The sequence below is a fragment of the Mustelus asterias genome, chromosome 8, assembly GCF_964213995.1.
Source record: "Mustelus asterias chromosome 8, sMusAst1.hap1.1, whole genome shotgun sequence".
NCBI classification, from domain to species: Eukaryota; Metazoa; Chordata; class Chondrichthyes; order Carcharhiniformes; family Triakidae; genus Mustelus; species Mustelus asterias.
Window position 1 is genome coordinate 44591975 of NC_135808.1, and position 22625 is coordinate 44614599.

Here is a 22625-nt window from a genome sequence, read left to right on the forward strand (position 1 = left end):
TCACCCCATATTAGAAAGGATATTATTAAACTAGAAAGAGTGCAGATAAGATTTACTGAGATGCTACCGGGACTTGATGGTTTGAGTGATAAGGAACAAAGAACAATACAGCACAGGAACAGGCCCTTCGGCCCTCCAAGCCTGCACCACTCCCTGGTCCAAACGAGACCATTCTTTTGTATCCCTCCATTCCCACTCCGTTCATGTGGCTATCTAGATAAGTCTTAAACGTTCCCAGTGTGTCCGCCTCCACCACCTTGCCCGGCAGCGCATTCCAGGCTCCCACCACCCTCTGCGTAAAATACGTCCTTCTGATATCCGTGTTAAACCTCCCCCCCTCACCTTGAACCTATGACCCCTCATGAACGTCACCACCGACCTGGGAAAAAGCTTCCCACCGTTCACCCTATCTATGCCTTTCATAATTTTATACACCTCGATTAGGTCACCCCTCATCCTCTGTCTTTCCAGTGAGAACAACCCCAGTTTACCCAATCTCTCCCAATCTCAGGAGAGGCTGGATAGACTGGGGTTTTTTTCCCCTGGAGTGTAGGAGGGTTAGGGGTGATTAGGGGTCTATAAAATAATGAGGGGCACAGATAATATAGATAGTCAACATCTTTTCCCAAAGGTAGGGGTGTCGAAAACTAGAGCACATAGGTTTAAGGTGAAAGGGGAGAGATACAAAAGGGTCCAGAGGGGCAATTTGTTCACTCAGAGGGTGGTGCGTGTCTGGAACAAGCTGCCAGAGGTAGTAGTAGAGACGGGTACAATTGTGTATTTTAAAAAGCATTTAGACATTTACATGGGTAAGATGGGTATAGAGGGATATTGGCCAAATGCGGGCAATTGGGACGAGCTTTGTGGTAAAAACTGGGCAGCATGGACAATTTGGGCTGAAGAGCCTGTTTCCATGCTGTAAACTCTATGACTCTATATTTCGGTGTGATTTAGACAAGTAGTGAGTGGGCCAATGCATAGCAGATAGAGTATAATGTGGATAAGTGTGAGGTTGTCCACTTTGGTAGCTAGAACTGGAAGACAGATATTAACTATAAATTAGGAGAGGGGAATATGCAATGAAAGCTGGGTGTCCTCGTACACCAGTCGCTGAAAGTGAGCATGCAGCTGCAGCAAGCAGTGAAGAAAGGAAATGGTACAATACCCTTCATGGATGCAAATACAGGAGCAGGGATATCTTGCTGCAATTGTAAAGTGCTTGTCACCTTTTCTCAGGAAGGGATTTCTTACTTGAGAGGGAAGGCACATGGAAATATGACATTATAGCCATGAGTGAAACTTGGCTACAGGAGGGGCAGGACTGGCAGCTCAATGTTCCAGGGTTCCAATGTTTCAGGCGGGATAGAGGCAGAGGAATAAAAGGTGGGGGGGGGGTGGCATTGTTGGTCAGGGAAAATGTTACAGCAGTGCTCAGGCAGGATAGATTAGGGAGCTTGTCTACAGAGGCCCTATGGGTGGAGCTGAGAAACAGGAAAGGTATGACCACATTAATGGGGTTGTATTATAGACCACCCAACAGTCAGCGAGAATTGGAGGAGCAAATCAGCGGAGAGATAGCTGGCAACTGCAAGAAACACAAAGTTGTGATAGGAGGGGATTTTAATTTTCCACATATAGATTGGGACTCGCATACTGTTAAAGGTTTAGACGGGGTAGAGTTTGTAAAATGTGTTCAGGAGAATTTTCTACATCAGTATATAGAGGTGCCAACTAGAGAGGATGCAATATTGGATCTGTAAGGGAAATTGTATGAGTTTAGTATGAAATTCAGATTCACAGGTTTTAGTAAAATGATATAGCAGATTTAGGTGAGTAGTGAGATGGGTATATAACCTAAAGTAACTTCGTGTGAACTAATATAATCAAGTGTAGTCGATATGATCAAAGTGGAGGAACTAGAGAAGTAATATAGCAATCACTAATTAAGGAAAGCAGACAACAGTCACTTAAGAAAACAAGGAAGACTGCTCGGTGGTTCAACTTAAATAGTGGACCATAAAACCATAAAATCAGCAGAGAGAATGTCCTTTCTAACACTTTCGGCCTAAATCAACAAAACTACGATTATAGTACAAGCAGAAAAGGTCAGATAAAGGTAAGAGCCATAACCACCATGATTTAAGAGACACAGAGATATAACAGGGAACGACTAATTGCCAATACAACAGATAAAGGGTCTAAAGTAAGATGAGAACCAAGGACAGGCAATAAAAGTGAGATAAGAATCTTGAGATAGGGAGCTGAAATGTACATAAAAGACTGTAAGCCCAAGGGCTCTTTGGAGTGTTCCGGACGTTCCCGACTTTATCTCTTGTGCTGAGAAATAAAGTCTTTTGCTTGGAAGATCGCTGCTCAGACTCTCTGTTTTAAACTGATGTGAACGAATTGTCGTCCTGGGGAACCACGACAAAATTGGCGCTGCTTAGCAGGGTTGGTGAGAGATCGCCCAGAAAAGCATCTGGAAGGAGTAGCGGAGACGGTGGTCCGACCGGAACCGAGAAGTCCCCAGCCGGCCTTCTGTCAACAAGGTAAGCAGACTTGCATGCATGTAAATCCTTGTTGTCAGAAAGGGGTTTTCTCGAGGCCCGGTGCGCCCGGCTCTCTGCTGGTCCTGGATCTCCCCAACCCAAAAAGATATCCTGCACAGGTAAAACCAAATTGTGTAAAAATTTTGAGAGACTGAGTCTGATCCGAAGAGCAGAATTTTTGCATGCAAAAGCGCGCTGCGAATACTGTATTGTCTGTGAATGGGTAAAAAGTGAGACGGGAAAAAGGCCGAAAGCTAAAGTAATGCAATTAGGTTAAGTCAAGCGGTTTGGAGCGGGTTTTTCAGGTCACGACTTGCCCAGAAGAGAGTAAGTGTGGGAAAATCTGCCAGTCCAAACCTACCCAGGACCTCGGGTAAGGGACGTCAACCGAGAGGGAGAGAGATCAGTGAGAGATCACTCTCTGACCTAATACAGTAGCCAAAAGCACAGGAGTGGATTTTAACCACAGGAAAGGGGAGTAGCAGCTAGAATAGAGGAAGTAAAAGACCAATTTGAACAAACTGGTCTGAGAAAACAGCGTGAAGGACAGAAATAAGAGAGAGAGTCGGAATATAGGTAGGGTAATAACTAAAAACTTGAAAAATTACCCTGACAAAACTGCCTGGTGACAAGATTGAAAATAACTAATCTTTGAATAATAACAAAAACGGAAGCAACACTGGATTGGAAAAAGATTACACACATAATTAACTTAGAGGAGATAAAGAATGAGTGGCCGTATGTAAAATGGGAAAGAGTAGTCGATAGGAATTGGATAGACGAAATAAAATTGGAAACCCTAGAGAAATTAATAAAGGGATCTGACCAATACAGGATTCTTATACACATAGACGAGCAAGTGAAAACCTACTACCCTCTGGCCCGGGAGAGGAAGATAGTGCCGGGACAGGGGACTACGGGGAAGTGGATATCAGGACCCCGGTTAGAATTACAGATAGTGGCAAAAGAAATCCAAAGGAAAGGTAAACAGGGGACTGAGCATGGAAAAACAATACAGCAAGTAATAATCACTGTAATACCTAACTCTGACAGATTAAGTGACAAAAATTGCGACAGTGATCCAAAAAGACGAGTAATGGCGCACCAAGTTAAGACACCAGTGGAGATATTAGGGGATAAGTTCCCAGCCCTTAGGGGAGATATAGAACACGTCTCTAAAAAATGGGCCAAAAGAACAAATAAGACCAATACACAGTGGCCGGAGGAAGGCACATGGTCCATAGAGAGGTGTGAGGACCAGAAGGGAATGATAAAGAACTATAAGATTAAGGATAAATCGAGCAAAAGAAGGGAGAAGCGAGAAAAGGAGTTAGAGATATTAGCCCTATTCCAACAAGGAGGGAAAGAGAGAAGAGGGGTATGGAGGGGAGGTAGAATGCAGATGCCAGTACAACTTGAGGAAAAAGCAAAATTGGAAGATCCAAACGTAGCCCCACCCCCATACTTAGAGAAACAGAGCTCCACGGGACTGTACCCAGTTATATCAGGCACAGTTGGAGGAGATCAAAAGCAAGGATAAGCTAAAGGCAAAAGAGGATCTCGCACCCAGAAAAATAGCACCAATGATGGTGGAGCAAAAGCCAGAGGAAATACCTGCACTAATCAAAGGGGGGAGCGGAGATGGAGGCCAGCCCGTCATAACCTATAACATTTCTGCCTTCCCACTGTCCATGAACCCAGGAGCCTATGGCCTAAATTATCAAAACCCATACGCCCTGCAAAGTCAGACTGACTGGAATAGAAATGGGAAAGGACAGGGAGGTGGTAGGCCACCCTATCAGAATCAGAGAGGACAGGGACAGGTTAATCATCAGACTCCGAGACAGGGACCACTGCCTGGCCCTTCAGGTGTGTGTTGGGGGTGCGGGGAGGCAGGGCACATAAAAAGGAATTGCCCGCGGAATTTCCCCAGACAGGGAGAGAACCAGCAGCAGACAGGCCAACAACTGATCCAAGGATCGCCAAACAGCATCCCGATGTTTCAAGGGCCGGTAAACCATCAGAATTCCCCATAGGGAGGCCCAGAGAACCCCGAAATGGTAGGACAGTACGTACAGATAACAGAAACTGCAGAGCAGGAACCTATAGTTAACGTTAGAGTAGGAGGGATCGAGGTCCCCATGATGATAGACACCGGCGCCACATGTACGTGCATGCAAACGAAATATGCGGATCACTTACCATTGTCAAACCAGTTTGTAAAAACTGTGGGGTTCTCGGGGAAAGTAACATTAGCTCGAATGACGACGCCGGTGCCTGTTACCATTGGAAATAAGACAACCCATGTACCTATTTTAGTATGTGATAAAACTCCTTTAAATCTATTGGGAAGGGATGCAATCCTAGGTTTAGGACTGAAATTAGAATGCACTGAACAAGGAATTGATTTGATGGGAATGTATCCACTTGAAATACCAGGAAAGGAAGGGGTTAATGTATCTTGGTTGGGAGATATAGAGGAACAAGTTAAAAAACAGATATGGGAAGTTTGGGGAAAGCTTATAAACACTTGGGTTCCACAAGCCAAATGGCCAAGAACAGAATTACACAGTACAATGATATTTGATGAAGGGCAGGAACCTGAGATACAGGAGAAATGGGAAAGGGAGGCAGGACGAGAACAGGAAATAAAGTCAGGAAGTATTTTAATCGGACTAGAGGGAGTAGCCCTCACCATTGTTAGGAATGAATGGGTTAACAAATGGTTCTCTGTATCTGGGGCGGAGCCACATGTCACATTGAAAGTGAATCCGGGATACAGATCAAAAGACCTAGGACCAATGGTGTTGAGAGCACAAGATTTAGAATTTGTCCAGACAGACAATGTAGATATTTGGACGTCCAGCAATGGACAAATGACGAAAATAATTTTGGATGTTAAAATGCTTGGGAAACCGAAGCAGATAACAATAGGAGTGCAAATAGAGAAACAGGAACTGGAGTGGAGAGAGAGGTTAGAGCAGGATTTGAACTCCCTCCCGCAGGAGTTGTGGTCCAGACAGGACACGGATGTAGGGAGGGTCAAAAACGCTAATCCAGTTGAAGTCAGATTAAAGATAGGACGTCAGGGGCCGTATAGGCCGCAATACCCAATCAAGACAGAAGCAATTGAAGGAATTAGAGGGACGATTAAGGGATTGATAGAAGCAGGGGTATTAAAAGAAACCCGGAGCAGGTGTAACACACCGCTACTACCAGTGAAAAAGGCGGACGGAGAAAAATGGAGATTGGTGCATGATCTAAGGGCAATTAATGAGGTAGTGGAAGATATGCCAGCAGAGGTTCCAAACCCTTATACCTTGATGACAAATATACCACCTGAAAGTAGATGGTTTACTGTAATAGACCTATGTTCGGCATTTTTTAGTGTGCCACTAGCTCAAGAAAGTCAGTATCTCTTTGCATTTACGTACGAGGGGAAACAATACACATACAATAGGATGCCCCAAGGATTTAAACATTCCCCACATGTATTCAATCAGGTGTTGAGAGCAGATTTAGAAGGAATACAGTTGGAAGGAACACTGATACAATATGTGGATGATTTATTATTATGCACAGGAACACAAGAACAGTGCAGGAAGGATAGTTTAAAACTATTGAAAAGGTTAGCAGAAGGGGGCCATAAAGTTTCCAGGAAAAAGCTGCAGCTGTGCCAGAAAAAGGTAGAATACTTGGGGAGAGAAATATCAGCAGGACAGAAGGAGATAGCTTCACAGCAAATAGAAGCAGTACTAAAAGTTCCGAAACCACAGACGGTGGGACAAATGATGACATTTTTGGGAATGACAGGATTCAGTTCAGAATGGGTGGAAAGCTATGCCGAAAAAACGCAGGCACTACGAAAGATAATGAAGGAGGCAGGGTGTGACGAATTAAAAGCCAAACTAAAATGGGATAAAGATGCTTCAGGCGCATTTGAAAATGTGAAAAGAGAAATGGCACAGGCACCAGCCTTGGCTTTACCGACCTATGACAAGCCCTTTGACTTATTTGTGAGTAACAGAGAAGCCGGATTTGCTACAGCAATGTTAATGCAGGAAAATTGCAAGGGTAGACGAAGGCAGGCTGTAGCATATTACAGTACCAAGCTAGACGACGTAGCGATGGGATACCCTCCGTGCTATCAAGGTCTGGCAGCAGCTTGGTGGGCGTACGAAAAGGCAGCTACGGTCACAATGGGATATCCGATAAACATACATGTATACCATAAGGTAGCTGAATTGATTGAGCAAGGAAAATTTGTGCTGACACCTGCTAGGATCCATCATTATCGAATGCTAACTACATTTCCAGATATCACGATAATAAAGTGCAACAGAGTAAATCCAGCTGATTACATGCCATTACCTCATGAAGGAGAAGAACATGAATGCTTAAGAGAAGCAAAAACATTTATGAAACTGAGGAAAGATTTAAGAGCAGAGGGACTAGTGACAGAAGGGAAAAGGATACTGTATGTAGATGGCTCATGTTACAGGGATCACTTAGGAAACCACGCAGGCTATGCCATAGTTGAACAGAAAGGGGAAACACTTGAAGTCATAGAAGCAGAGAAATGTGAACAGCCCTGTTCAGCCCAACTGGCAGAACTTAAAGCATTGACCAGAGCATGTGAGCTAGCAAACGGGGAAGCATTGGAAATTTATACTGATTCAGCCTATGCCCACGGGGTCTGCCATCTGTTCGGGGCAATATGGAAGCAAAGGGGATTTAGGAAAAGCGGAGGAGGACCAATACAACACGAAGGTCAAATCAGGGCTTTAATAAGGGCCATGATGGGTCCAAGGGAATTAGCCATAATTAAGTGTCAGGCGCATAAAAAGGGAGCAGACAGCATCACACAGGGAAACACCAAAGCCGACAAGGCAGCTAAAGAAGCGTCAGGATGCATTGAGGCTACGATAGCCCCAGTAGAAATAGCAAGGCCGCACCCAGGGCCAGGTACGGGGGATATCGAACCTCAGATCACATTAGAGGATGTAGCACAATTACAGGAGGAAACCTCTGTAGCTGAAAAGGCAATGTGGAAAGATAGAGGAGCACTACAGGGACAACAGGACAGGATATGGAGAAATGGGGAGGGATTAGTCATAGCACCCACATCATTACTAACCGTACTAATTAGCGAAGCGCATGGAGTGGACCACTGTGCAAGAGGAGAAGTGGCGAGAAAGATCAAGAAGGAAGGATTCTGGTCACCATACCTGCAAAACTCGATTGACTACATACTAAGTCAGTGTGAGGTGTGTGCTCAGAATAACATCAGGAAGGGCATTACTGCCCCAATAGGGCATATACCCATTCCTGAAGGACCATTTAAACATCTATGCATGGACTATGTGGATATGGGAAAGGTGGTAAGAGGGAAAAGATACATGTTAGTGATTATTGATAGATTCAGCAGATGGATAGAAGCAACGCCATCCAAAGATCAAGGATCTGGAACGGTGATTAACTTCCTGTCAAAAGAAATTATTCCAAGATTTGGTATACCCACGCAATTAAGTTCAGACAATGGATCTGCTTTTATAGGAAGGGCACTGAGAGAGACACTCTCGGCACTCCGAATAAAGCAGAAGTTTGGATGCGTATATCACCCTCAATCCCAAGGAATGGTGGAGAGAGCAAACGGGACCCTTAAGGCTAAAATAAGCAAAATTTGCAATGAAACAGGGAAAAACTGGATAGATGCTCTGCCATTGGCTCTAATGCAATACAGGAGTCAGGAAAACAGAATCACACATTTGAGCCCACATGAAATGATGACAGGAAGAGTAATGCCGGTACCTAAGATCAGGGGATCAGGAGGTCCTACGCTAGAATGTTTAGATCAAAGCACAAAAGAATATATACAACAATTAACTGTTATACATAGAACTATATTTGAACAGGAAAAAGCCAAGGAGGAGGAGAATCCGGTAACAGAACATCAGATCAAGCCTGGAGATCGAGTATACATCAGGAAGTTCCGCAGACGTTGGAACGAACCGAGACGAGAAGGACCGTTTGAAGTCACCAAAGTGTCTCCCACGGCTTTGCAAGTAGAAGGCAGTACACTGTGGTATCACTTAAACCATTGTACCAGAACGGTACCAGGGGTAGGGGAGAGAAGGGAAATTGAAGAAGTACACAGAGTGGACAGAAGTGATAGCGAGGAAGAAATAGAAATACACGGGGAGAATCGTGGGGAGGAGGAACAGAGCCAAGGAAGAACAAAAAGAATAGAGGATGATGAAAGTAGTTCTGTACATGAGCTGGCTGATGATACAAATGCCCAGCCCGAGCCTATTAGTCAAGGTGCCGAGGGAGGTGAGGACAGGGAAGGGGTCCCATTCCCCACCTGGGAGTTGGAAACTATTTCCCTTAGGAACTTCAGTGACCCATAGAAAAGGAGAATGGGATACAGAAGACATAAGGGTGCAAAATCAGGAAGATAGAGTATTAAGACGAACAAAACGTGAACGATTAGTGAGCACAAATACTATTTGGGAAAAAGCGCAGAAAAACAAATGGTGGAAATGGGCTGAGTATACAGGTCAGAGAAACAGTGATGGGAAAGAGTGTGTAGTATGTGCATCAGAGAAACCTAACACCCAAGTAACTGATATACCATGGGGATCAGGAGACTGTAGAACCAGGAAACAAAGCTGGAGAAAGGAAAATTGCCGTCCATATACCACATATATAAGGTATCATATGATAGGGAATCGGAACTACTCGTATGAGAATATAGACTGTTCCGGATCCGCATGTGATAACCTTTGTAAAGGTGAGCCGCCGTTGTGTCAATACCACTGCATCCTGTTTGCTGGGGTAAAAAAGGGCATCTACAACTTGACCCACAGATGTCCAAAGTGGCCAAAAACGGCAGTGGACGCGGTCCCAAAGGAATGGAGTGTAGAGCCCAACTTACAAATCCGAGATTGCTATTGGAGGGAAAGTAGCACAGGAAGTAGTGTGGGAAATTACACAGGAGAGTGTGAAAGGATTTGGAATATAACCGATGCTCTTTATCTGATCCTCTCAGGAGGGGGATGGGCACCCCCTCCTTTTGTGTTAGACTATCAAGAAAATCAACTGGCCGATCTCTGGTGGCTTTGTGGCCCGGAGAAAGGGCTATTGGCAAAATTACCACAGAATTGGAAAGGACTATGTGCTCGAGTTATGCTTGCCCAGAGCATTGTGATACTACCGGGGGAAAGAGAAATTAAATCACAAAGAATTAAGAGGGCATATACCCCTGACCCTACGATAAAATTGGACGCAATCGGACAGCCCCGCGGCATCCCGAATGAGTTCAAAGCTAGGAACGAAATAGCTGCAGGGTTTGAATCCCTCTTTGTTTGGATCACACCCAGCAAGAATACTGAGTGGATCAATTACATCTATTATAATCAGCAGAGGTTTATTAATTATACGAATGATGCCCTGGAGGCCTTAGGAGAGCAGTTGGATGCGACCAGCAAAATGGCGTGGCAAAATCGACAGGCGTTAGATTGGCTCCTGGCAGAGAAAGGAGGGGTGTGTGTTATGTTTGGGGATCAGTGCTGCACATTTATCCCTAATAACACTAATCCAGAGGGGTCATTTACACAAGCCATGAATAAGTTAAGAAATCTTAAGAAAGAAGTGAAAGAAAATGCTGGGTTTGGGCATGAGGTATGGAGTTGGCTGGACAGAATATTAGGAAGATGGGGGGCGTGGTTTGCCAAAGCTGGAGCTGTAGCAATCGCAACAATAATCATTCTGGGATTGATATTTTGTTGTTTTTTACCCGCCCTGAGATCCTTCCTTACCAGAGTGGCAGCGCGGCAGATGGTGACGCGGGTGCTAAGCAGCTCACGCTCGAGAGAAAAAACAGAGGAATGGGAAAATCTTGAGCCGCCCCCGCTGAGTGGATTCACAATGACCTTGGTCGAAGTTGAAACTCGTCACTCTGTAAAATAACTACAATAGTGGAAGATCACCTTGTGGAAACAACAGCACCTTGCTGAAGTCCGCACGAAACCAGGAGAACTTAGTCTGTACACAGGAATCAGTCTTTTTCCCTTCCCTAGACAAGAGTGGGAAGGTTTTTGGCTGATGACTGTCAGGGGCAGGCAATCTGGAGGAGCAACCCAAAAATCAGAACCGGGATAGACAAATTATGATAAAGTTAGAATAGGGACACTGATCCCTGACCAAAATAGTCGGCTCCTCCACATCGCCTGAAAAAGTGATTAAAATGAAATGCAAATGGAATTGAGCGAGGGGATTATTTGAGCTTGGTAATTGGGATGAGGCTAGGGAATAGCCTCAAAGGGGGGACTTGTAAGGGAAATTGTATGAGTTTAGTATGAAATTCAGATTCACAGGTTTTAGTAAAATGATATAGCAGATTTAGGTGAGTAGTGAGATGGGTATATAACCTAAAGTAACTTCGTGTGAACTAATATAATCAAGTGTAGTCGATATGATCAAAGTGGAGGAACTAGAGAAGTAATATAGCAATCACTAATTAAGGAAAGCAGACAACAGTCACTTAAGAAAACAAGGAAGACTGCTCGGTGGTTCAACTTAAATAGTGGACCATAAAACCATAAAATCAGCAGAGAGAATGTCCTTTCTAACACTTTCGGCCTAAATCAACAAAACTACGATTATAGTACAAGCAGAAAAGGTCAGATAAAGGTAAGAGCCATAACCACCATGATTTAAGAGACACAGAGATATAACAGGGAACGACTAATTGCCAATACAACAGATAAAGGGTCTAAAGTAAGATGAGAACCAAGGACAGGCAATAAAAGTGAGATAAGAATCTTGAGATAGGGAGCTGAAATGTACATAAAAGACTGTAAGCCCAAGGGCTCTTTGGAGTGTTCCGGACGTTCCCGACTTTATCTCTTGTGCTGAGAAATAAAGTCTTTTGCTTGGAAGATCGCTGCTCAGACTCTCTGTTTTAATTGATGTGAATAAATTGTCGTCCTGGGGAACCACGACAGATCTCCTATTGGGAAATAAGTTAGGGCAGGTGATGGATGTGAGTGTGAGGGAACACTTTGGATCCAGTGATCATAATGCCATTAGTTTCAACCTGATCATGGATAAGGATAGATCTGGTCCTCGGGTTCAAGTTCTGAACTGGAAAAAGGCCAAATTTGATGAAATGAGAAGGGATCTGGGAAGTGTGGGTTGGCACAGGCTGTTCTCTGGTAAGGATGTAAATGGAAAGTGGGAGGCCTTCAAAGGAGAAATTTTGAGAGTGCAGAGTTTGTATGGTTCCTGTCAGGATTAAAGGCAAAGTAAATAGGAATAAGGAACCTTGGTTCTCGAGGGAGATTGTAACACTGATTAAGAGGAAGAGAGAGTTGTATGAAATGTACAGGCAGCAAGGAACAGATCAGATGCTCGAGGAGTATAAAAAGTGCAAGAAGCTACTTAAGAGGGAAATCAGGAGGGCTAAAAGAAGACATGAGGTTGCTTTGGCAGACAGAGTGAAGGAAAATCCAAAGAGCTTCTATAGGTATGTTAGGAGCAAAAGGATAGTGAGGGATAAAATTGGTCCTCTTGAAGACCAGAGTGGTAGACTGTGTATGGAACCAAAAGAGATGGGGGAGATACTAAATGGTTTTTTTGCATCCGTATTTACTGAGGAAACGGGCATGGAGTCTACGGAAATAGGGCAAACAGGTAGCGAGGTCATGGAACCTTTACAGATTAAAGGGGAGGAGGTGCTTGCTGTCTTGAGGCAAATCAGAGTGGATAAATCCCCAGGACCAGACAGGGTATTCCCACGGACCTTGAGGGAAGCTAGTGTTGAACTTCCAGGGGCCCTGGCAGACATATTTAAAATGTCAGTATTCACGGGGGAGGTGCCGGATGATTGGAGGGTGGCTCATGTTGTTCCGTTGTTTAAAAAAGGTTCCAAAAGAAATCCGGGAAATTATAGGCCAGTAAGTTTGAATTCGGTGGTGGGCAAGTTATTGGAAGGTGTGATAAGGGATAGGATCTACAAATATTTGGATAGACAGGGACTTATTAGGGAGAGTCAACATGGCTTTGTGCGTGGTAGGTCATGTTTGACCAATCTATTAGAGTTTTTCGAGGAGGTTACCAGGAAAGTGGATGAAGGGAAGGCGGTGGATGTTGTCTACCTGGATTTCAGCAAGGCCTTTGACAAGGTTCCTCATGGGAGGTTAGTTAGGAAGGTATACATGGGGAGGTAGTAAATTGGATTAGACACTGACTCAATGGAAGAAGCCAGAGAGTGGTTGTGGAGGATTGCTTCTCTGAGTGGAGGCCTGTGACTAGTGGTGTGCCGCAGGGATCGGTGTTGGGTCCATTGTTGTTTGTCATCTATATCAATGACCTGGATGATAATGTGGTAAATTGGATCAGCAAGTTTGCTGATGATACAAAGATTGGAGGTGCAGTGGACAGTGAGGAAGGTTTTCAAAGCTTGCAGAGGGATTTGGACCAACTAGAAAAATGGGCTGAAAAATGGCAAATGGAATTTAACGCAGACAAGTGTGAGATATTGCACATTGGAAGGACAAACCAAAGTAGAACGTACAGGGTAAATGGTAGGACTCTGAAGAGTGCAGTTGAACAGAGGGATCTGGGAATACAGGTACAGAATTCCCTAAAAGTGACGTCACAGGTGGATAGGGTCGTAAAGAGTGCCTTTGGTACATTGGCCTTTATAAATTGGAGTATCGAGTATAAAAGCTGGAGTGTTATGGTAAGGTTATATAAGGCATTGGTGAGGTCGAATTTGGAGTATTGTGTACAGTTTTGGTCACCTAGTTACAGGAAGGATGTAAGTAAGGTTGAAAGAGTGCAGAGAAGGTTCACAAGGATGTTGCCGGGACTTGAGAAGCTGAGTTACAGAGAGAGATTGAATAGGTTGGGACTTTATTCCCTGGAGTGTAGAAGATTGAGGGGAGATTTGATAGAGGTGTATAAGATTTTGATGGGTATAGATAGAGTGAATGCAAGCAGGCTTTTTCCACTGAGGCTAGGGGAGAAAAAAACCAGAGGGCATGGGTTAAGGGTGAAAGGAGAAAAGTTTAAAGGGAATTTTAGGGGGGGGCTTCTTCACGCAGAGAGTGGTGGGAGTGTGGAATGAGCTGCCGGATAAAGTGGTAAATGCGGGGTCACTTTTAACATTTAAGAAAAACTTGGACGGGTTCGTGGATGAGAGGGGTGTGGAAGGATATGGTCCGAGTGCAGGTCAGTGGGACTCGGCAAAAAATGGTTCGGCACAGCCGAGAAGGGCCAAAAGGCCTGTTTCTGAGCTGTAATTTTCTATGGTTCTATGGCAGCGACTATTTACCAGACTGATCCATGGAATGACAGGATTGACATATGAGGAGAGATTGAGTTGGTTCGGATTATAAAGCAGAAGAGAGAGATGTATGACGTGTACAGGCAACAGGGAGCAAATAAGATGCTTGAGGAGTATAAAAAGTGCAAGAAACTACTTAAGAAAGAAATCAGGAGGGCTAAAAGAAGACATGAGGTTGCTTTGGCAGACAAGGTGAAGGATAATCCTAAGAGCTTCTACAGGTATATTAAGAGCAAAAGGATAGTAAGGGATAAAATTGGTCCTCTTGAAGATCAGAGTGGTCAGCTATGTATGGAACCAAAAGAAATGGGGGAGATATTAAATGGGTTTTTTGCATCCGTATTTACTAAGGAAACTGGCATGGAGTCTATGGAAATAAGGCAAACAAGTAGGGAGGTCATGGAACCTATACAGATTAAAAGGGAGGAGGTGCTTGCTGTCTTGAGGCAAATCAGAGTAGATAAATCCCCAGGACCGGACAGAGTATTCCCTCGGACCTTGAAGGAGACTAGTGTTGAAATTACAGAGGCCCTGGCAGATATATTTAAAATGTCGGTATCCACGGGTGAGGTGCCGGATGATTGGAGGATAGCTCATGTTGTTCCGTTGTTTAAAAAAGGCTCAAAAAGTAATGCGGGAAATTATAGGCCGGTAAGTTTGACGTCAGTAGTAGGTAAATTATTGGAAAGAGTACTAAGAGATAGGATCTACAAATATTTGGATAGACAGGGACTTATTAGGGAGAGTCAACATGGCTTTGTACGTGGTAGGTCATGTTTAACCAAACTATTAGAGTTTTTCAAGGAGGTTACCAGGAAAGTGGATGAAGGGAAGGCAGTGGATGTTGCCTACATGGACTTCAGTAAGGCATTTGACAAGGTCCCGCATGGGAGGTTAGTTAGGAAGGTTCAGTCGCGTGGTATACATGGAGAGGTAGTAAATTGGATTAGACATTGGCTCAATGGACGGCCTAAACCGGGATGTTGGATTTATGTCACATTATCAGTAACCCCCACAGCTTTCCCCCTGATCTTGCAGAATCTCACTAGCTGTTCTGTCTGGAGACAATACACATCTCTTTAACCTGTGTTGAATGCTACCTCCACCCACATTGTCTGTACCTTTAAGACCTGGCTGGCTGTAGAGATTTGCATTCTAATTAGTATTCTGTAACTTGATTTCTGTGTCCGTGCACTGTTGGAGAACAGATATCCACTCCATCTGACGAAGGAGCTGTGCTCCGACAGCTTATGGTATTTGCTACCAAATAAACCTGTTGGACTTTAACCTGGTGTTGTGAGACTTCTTTCAATGGAAGAAGCCAGAGAGTGGTAGTGGAGGATTGCTTCTCTGAGTGGAGGCCTGTGACTAGTGGTGTGCCACAGGGATCAGTGCTGGGTCCATTGTTGTTTGTCATCTGTATCAATGATCTGGATGATAATGTGGTAAATTGGATCAGCAAATTTGCTGATGATACAAAGATTGGAGGTGTAGTGGACAGTGAGGAAGGTTTTCAAAGCTTGCAGAAGGATTTGGACCAACTAGAAAAATGGGCTGAAAAATGGCAGACAGAGTTTAATGCAGACAAGTGTGAGGTATTGCACTTTGGAAGGACAAACCAAGGTAGAACATACAAGGTAAATGGTAGCACACTGAAGAGTGCAGTAGAACAGAGGGATCTGGGAATACAGATACATAATTCCCTAAAAGTGGCGTCACAGGTAGATAGGGTCATAAAGAGTGCTTTTGGTACATTGGCCTTTAAAAATCAATGTATTGAGTAGAAGAGTTGGAATGTTATGGTGAGGTTGTATATGACATTGGTGAGGCCGAATTTAGATTTTTGTGTGCAGTTTTGGTCACCTAACTACAGGAAGGATATTAATAAGGTTGAAAGAGTGCAGAGAAGGATGTGGCCGGGACTTGAGAAACTGAGTTACAGAGAAAGGTTGAATCGGTTGGGACTCTATTCCCTGGAGCGTAGAAGAATGAGGGGAGATTTGATAGAGGTGTATAAAATTATGATGGGTATAGATAGACTGAATGCAAGCAGGCTTTTCCTGCTGAGGCTAGAGGAGAAAAATAACTGGAGGACATGGGTTAAGGGTGAAGGGGGAAACATTTAAAGGGAATATTAGGGGGTGCTTCTTTACACAGAGAGTGGTGGGAGTGTGGAATGAGCTGCCAGATGAAGTGTTGAATGCGGGCTCACTTTTAACATTTAAGAAAAACTTGGACAGGTACATGGATGAGAGGGGTGTGGAGGGATATGGTCCAGGTGCAGGTCAGTGGGACTAGGCAGAAAAATGGTTCGGCACAGCCAAGAAGGGCCAAAAGGCCTGTTTCTGTGCTGTAATGTTCTATGGTTCTATGTTTCTATATTCTCTGGATTTCAGAAGAATTAGGCAGGATCTCATAGATACCTATAAAATTCTAACAGGACTAGACAGGGTGGATGCAGAAAGGATGTTCCTGATGATGGGTGTGTGCAGAAACAGGGGTCATAGTTGAAGGATACAGGGTAAACATTTTAGGACCGCGATGAGAAGAAGTTTCTTCACCCAGATGGTAGTGAGCCTTTGGAATTTGCTACCACAGAAAGCAGTTGAGGCCAAAGCATTGGATTGGATGCTTTCACAATGGTGTTAGATATAACTTTTGGGGCGAAGGTAAACAAAGGATATGAGGGGAAACCAGGATCAGGATATTGAGTTTGATGACTGGCGGAGCAGGTTCAAAGAGCCGAATGGCTTATTCCTCCGATGTTCTATGATTTGTGGAACGTCATATTATAGATCAGTACATTTAAGTAATTTGCAATATCAGTCAATATGGATTTTGTTTTTGGTGATCAAATGGTCTAAAACATACCAATTCAACGATTTACAGTGAAGCCTCTATTGAATTTTCCTGCACTGTTGAGCTTCATCTCAGGGCGAACATTGTGAAGTCACTTCACTTAATTTACACTCCAGTGAAAATTTCCTTTCTCATGTTCAGTGAGAATAGGCATGAGGAAAGGTCATGGTTAAGAAGTGAGGAAGTGAAATAGTGACATGAATACAAAAATGGAGATCCTACCATGTGCTGCTCGGGTATGTTTTCCAGGCACCGTAGGATCCATCGTTTTTCTTATATCCCAAAATCTTGTTGTATCCTGGAAACAGAACAATCCATGTTTATGAAGAAGCAAGCCTGCCCAAATTTTATATTTTTTTGTACCACAGACCCCTATGGAATGGATATTGTATGGGATGGGAAGGTGGGGAAGATGTAGTACAGAGAAACGAGAATTATACCAGGGCTAAAAGGGTTAAATTCTTCTGAGAGATTGTGTTCCTCGAGTAGAGAAAATTAAGAGAATCTCTGATTGAGGTGTTTACATTTTAAGAAGATTGCATTGTGGTGACATAAAGAAATTATGATGATGTCCAAAACACCAGGAGTTAAAATCAAATGTTAGAAATGATATTTACTAGAATTTGACGAGGACGTTGTGGGAGGCTAGGGAGGAAATTGCGGGTCCCCTAGCCGAGATATTTGAATCATCGATAGTCACGGGTGAGGTGCCTGAAGATTGGAGAGTGGCAAATGTTGTGCATTTGTTTAAAAAGGGCTGCCTGGGAACTACAGGCCAGTTAGCCTCACATCTGTGGTGGGTAAATTGTTGGAAGGACTGATTTAGGACAGTCAGCATGGCTTTGTGAGTGGAAAATCATGTCTCACAAATTTAATTGAGTTTTTTGAAGGGGTAACCAAGAAGGTAGATGAGGGCAATGCAGTTGATGTTGTCCACATGGACTTTAGCAAGGCCTTTGACAAGGTATCGCATGGTAGGTTGTTGCATCATGTTAAATCTCACGGGATCCAGGGTGAGGTATCTAAATGGATACAAAATTGGCTTCTTGACAGAAGCCAGAGGGTGGTTGTAGAGAATTGTTTTTCAAACTGGAGGCCTGTGACCAGCGGTGTGCCTCAGGGATCAGTGCTGGGCCCACTGTTATTTGTCATTTATATTAATGATTTGGATGAGAATATAGGGGGCATGGTTGGTAAGTTTGCAGATGACACCAAGATTGGTGGGATGGTGGACAGTGAGAAAGGTTATCTCCAATTGCAGCGGGATCTTGATCAATTGGGCCAGTGGGCTGACGAATGGCAGATGGAGTTTAATGTAGACAAACGCGAGGTGATGCATTTTGGTAGATTGAACCAGGGCAGAACTTACTCAGTTAATGGTAGGGCGTTGGGGAGAGTTACAGAACAAAGAGATCTACGTGTAGGTACATGTTCATAGCTCCTTGAAAGTGGAGTCACAGGTGGACAGAGTGGTGAAAAAGGCATTCGGCATGCTTGGTTTCATCGGTCAGAACATTGAATACAGGAGTTGGGACGTCTTGTGAAGTTGTACAAGACATTGGTACGGCCACACTTGGTTAAAGGTGAGAGGGGAGAGATACAAAAGTGTCCAGAGGGGCAATTGTTTCACACAGAGGGTGGTGAGTGTCTGGAACAAGCTGCCAGAGGTAGTAGTAGAGGCAGATACAATTTTATCTTTTAAAAAGCATTTAGATAGTTACATGGGTACGATGGGTATGGAGGGATATGGGCCAAATGTGGGCAATTGGGATTAGCTTAGGGGTTTTTAAAAAAAATAAGGGCGGCATGGACAAGTTGGGCCGAAGGGTCTGTTTCCATGCTGGAAACCTCTATGATTCTAATTTAAAAGGATGTGAGGAGATCTGATTAAAATGTATAAAATTCTAACAGGGCTGGACAATCTAGAGGCAGGCAGGATGATTTCCCTGGTTAGAGAATCTGGACACAGTAAGAGTTTTAACAACACCAGGTTAAAGTCCAACAGGTTTATTTGGTAGCAAATACCATTAGCTTTCGGAGCGCTGCTCCTTCGTCAGATGGAGTGGAAATCTGCTCTCAAACAGGGCGCAGAGACACAAAATCTGGAACCAGGGAGCACAGTCTCCAAATATGGGTAGAACATTTAGGACTGAAAAGAGGAAACATTTGTTCCCTCAAAGGATAGTGAACCAATGTAATTCTCTTCCACAGCAGGCTAAGGAGGTTAAGCCACTGCATGTACTCAAGAAAGAGATGGATACATTTTTAGATATCAATGACATCAAGGGATATGGGGACAAAGAAGACATATGACATTGAGATGGAGGATCAGTCATGATCATGTTGAATAGGGAACATGCTTGGAGAGCCAAATGGCCTGCTCCTTCTCCTATTTTCTATGTTTAGGTTAGAACTCAGCCTTTCAGGAGAAAAATCAAGAGGGAATTTTCAGAAATGTTGATTGAATGGGCCGAGCAAGGTAGGGTTCAAGTTAAACTTAAAAGACCAATGTAAATATATGTTTTATTAAGTGTGATTCTTAAAATATACAATCAGTAAAAACAGAGAAATCAGTTTATAAGGAAAACGAGGATGACAATACAGTTTTTCTCTCACAGAGGGTCGTGAATCATTGTAACTCTCTTCCTCAGAAAGCGGTGGCAACAGGGATCTTGACTATTTTTAAGGCAGAGGCAGGTAGCTTATTGACTATCAAGGGAGTCATTGATTATCGAGGCAAACTGAAATATGGAGTTGAGACCACAATCAGTTCAGCATGGATCTTATCGAATTGTAGGCTCAGGGGCTGAGGGGCATATCTCTGGTCTCAACTGATATGTTTTCATGTTTGCAAAAAAAGAAACAATGTGTTGACAAATGTTGATTTAACTTAACACAATCGGCAACTTTAATCAATTATGGGACACTCCTATAAAATTGCTGTTGACATTCACTTTGTTTCATCATTTGTGTCTGTGTGTCCACAGAAAGGTCTTTGAAGCTATAGTAGTATTTACATCGCTTTTAAATAGTTTTAAATGAGACAAAAAAAACTCTTTCACATTGGAGCTTCCTTTCTGCAACCAGAACAGACAGTAAGATATTCGTGATTATCAATGCGTGGTAAATGAAGCATCTCACAACCACCTTGTTCTTGTAGTGTCTTCACAATAACAACATAAGTAAAACGGAGACATGCTTTCTTAAACGGGAACGGAAACAAGTATATCTGTAAGGAGGCTGAGGATATGGCATCGCTGATGAAATTCAGATTTCATCTTCAAGTCAATTGTAGTGTGTCATTGTTTTGAGGAAGTATGATATATGAATAATATACATAATATATCACAGAAGGACTAAGTTTGGTTATTATATTTTTCTCGGCTCTTTAAAGAACCTATGCAAAAGCCGCACAATTGTTTTTTAATTTGTATCATTGGGCATGTGTCAACAAAGTGAAAGAAGTTCATCTCATCTAAAAGCAACAGGATGGCATGGTGGCACACTGATTAGCACTACTGCCTCACAGTGTCAGGGACACGGGTTTGAATCTGTCCTTGGGTAACTTCTGTTAAGAGTTTGCACATTTTCCCCAAATGGTTCATCAGTGTGCTCTGGTTTCCTCCCACCATCCAAAAATCTGTCGGATCCACCATGGTAAATGCAAGGGATTAGGACAGGGAGTGGGCTGCTTAAGATGCTCTTTTGGAGAGTCAATGCAGTTTCAATGGGCAAAATGGTCTCTTTCTGCACTATAGGGCTTCTATGATAACGCACATCACGGAAAATTGAAATAAAATTGAAAATTCTGGAAGCATTCAGCAGGTCTGACAGCATCTATGGAGTGAAACAGATTTTTTTCTTCAGAGTCCATTATGACCTTTCTTCGGAATGCAAAGCCAGCTGGACGTGAATGGGATTGCTCTATTAGTTAGATCAGGAACCAAGTGAAGCGACCTAACTACATCTGTCAAACATTGCCGCCAAAGATTTGCGAGATGTGCCTCCTCCCAATGCATAGGACATAATCACGCTTCCAGAATTCAATAGTGCTGGTAATTGAAACTACCCAGATAGGTACTGACATTTAAGACACATGGAATAAATATGAAGAAGGAACAACAAAGGCACAGTGTAAGAGATCTAGGGGTACTCCTTGAAAGTGGAGTCACAGGTGGACAGAGTGGTGAAGAAGGCATTCGACATGCTTGGTTTCATCAGTCAGAACATTGAATACAGGAGTTGGAATGTCTTGTTGAAGTTGTACAAGACATTGGTAAGGCCACACTTGGAATACTGTGTGCAATTCTGGTCACCCTATTATAGAAAGGATATTATTAAACTAGAAAGAGTGCAGAAAAGATTTACTAGGATGCTACCGGGACTTGATGGAATTGAGTTATAAGGAGAGGCTGGATAGACTGGGACTTTTTCTCTGGAGCGTAGGAGGCTGAGGGGTGATCTTATAGAGGTCTATAAAATAATGAGGGGCATAGATCAGCTAGATAGTCAATATCTTTTCCAAAGGTAGGGGAGTCTAAAACTAGAGGGCATAGGTTTGAGGGGAGAGATACAAAAGTGTCCAGAGGGGCAATTTTTTCACACAGAGGGTGGTGAGTGTCTGGAACAAGCTGCCAGAGGTAGTAGTAGAGGCGGGTACAATTTTGTCTTTTAAAAAGCATTTAGATAGTTCCATGGGTACGATGGGTATAGAGGGATATGGGCCAAATGCGGGCAATTGGGATTAGCTTAGGGGTTTTAAAAAATAGGGCGGCATGGACAAGTTGGGCTGAAGGGCCTGTTTCCATGCTGTAAACCTCTATGACTCTAAGAATTGTCTCCTGTTGTGCCAAAGAATTCAATAACACCATGATCCAGATTTCCCTGTGCCAACTTCAACTGGCAGTAAGTCCAACTATGAATAAAAATTCTGTTACAAAATGATGCAAAAGGAACAACAACAAAAACTTTCAATGATGCTTCAGGAAATTACATCACCCGTTTCAATGTGAAAGATTGCTTCGTCCTTGCGTTCCGCTTTCAGCGAAATCCATTGATCGCTCTGGTCGAGATATTCGACAGCAAAAACAGTCGGGGCCATGTGCATCACCGTTTGCTCTGCACAGCCTGTCGGCACTCGGATCAACTTATCGATTCCAGCTGCTGTTAGTGAATTCTCCACTGCCGCTCCTGTTATTCTACCTAAAATAACAGGAGTAGAAAAGTTTATTTTGAAGTAAACAAGCAATCTTCCCATTGTTTCCCATGCTTACCAATTCCGCTTATCTTCGTGATATGATGATATGTGTATCTGCAGACAACAACTTATTCAGATATGCAAGTATCATATTAAGTGTGGTTCAGTGTCTACGCGCTTGCCACTAAATCAGGATGTCATGGTTTGGAGATCCATTCCTGAGATTAGAACAAGGTACCAGTCTGCTGCTCTGAGTATAGGATGGCAGGGCAGTTGTGCTCTCCAGAGGTCATCGTGAGTGAGCGCTGCACTCCCTGATAAACATTACTGATCGAGATTTCACTGTCGAAAGGACAGAGATGGGACAGGATTGAGGTGCCAGAGGTGATAAAATTTGGATTGGAAATAGAATGACAACCCAAGTCATACAAAGAACAACAAAGAACAAAGAACAATACAGCACAGGAACAGGCCCTTCGGCCCTCCAAGCCCGCGCCGCTCCCTGGTCCAAACTAGACCATTCTTTTGTATCCCTCCATTCCCACTCCGTTCATGTGGCTATCTAGATAAGTCTTAAACGTTCCCAGTGTGTCCGCCTCCACCACCTTGCCCGGCAGCGCATTCCAGGCCCCCACCACCCTCTGTGTAAAATACGTCCTTCTGATAT

At 43.5% G+C, this 22625-nt stretch overlaps 1 protein-coding gene across 4 annotated transcripts in view; it reads right to left on the bottom strand.

Annotated features, from left to right (window-relative positions):
- LOC144497122 (complement C4-like) overlaps positions 1–22625 on the bottom strand; it is a 469428-nt gene that overhangs the window by 107747 nt on the left and 339056 nt on the right. For all 4 annotated transcript variants that reach the window (XM_078217916.1, XM_078217917.1, XM_078217918.1 and 1 more), the window contains 2 exons: positions 21760–21963; positions 16984–17059 (listed from right to left, as the gene is read on the bottom strand). In XM_078217916.1, coding sequence (XP_078074042.1) covers positions 16984–17059; positions 21760–21963 — 280 coding nt within the window. The remainder of the gene's footprint in view (positions 1–16983; positions 17060–21759; positions 21964–22625) is intronic.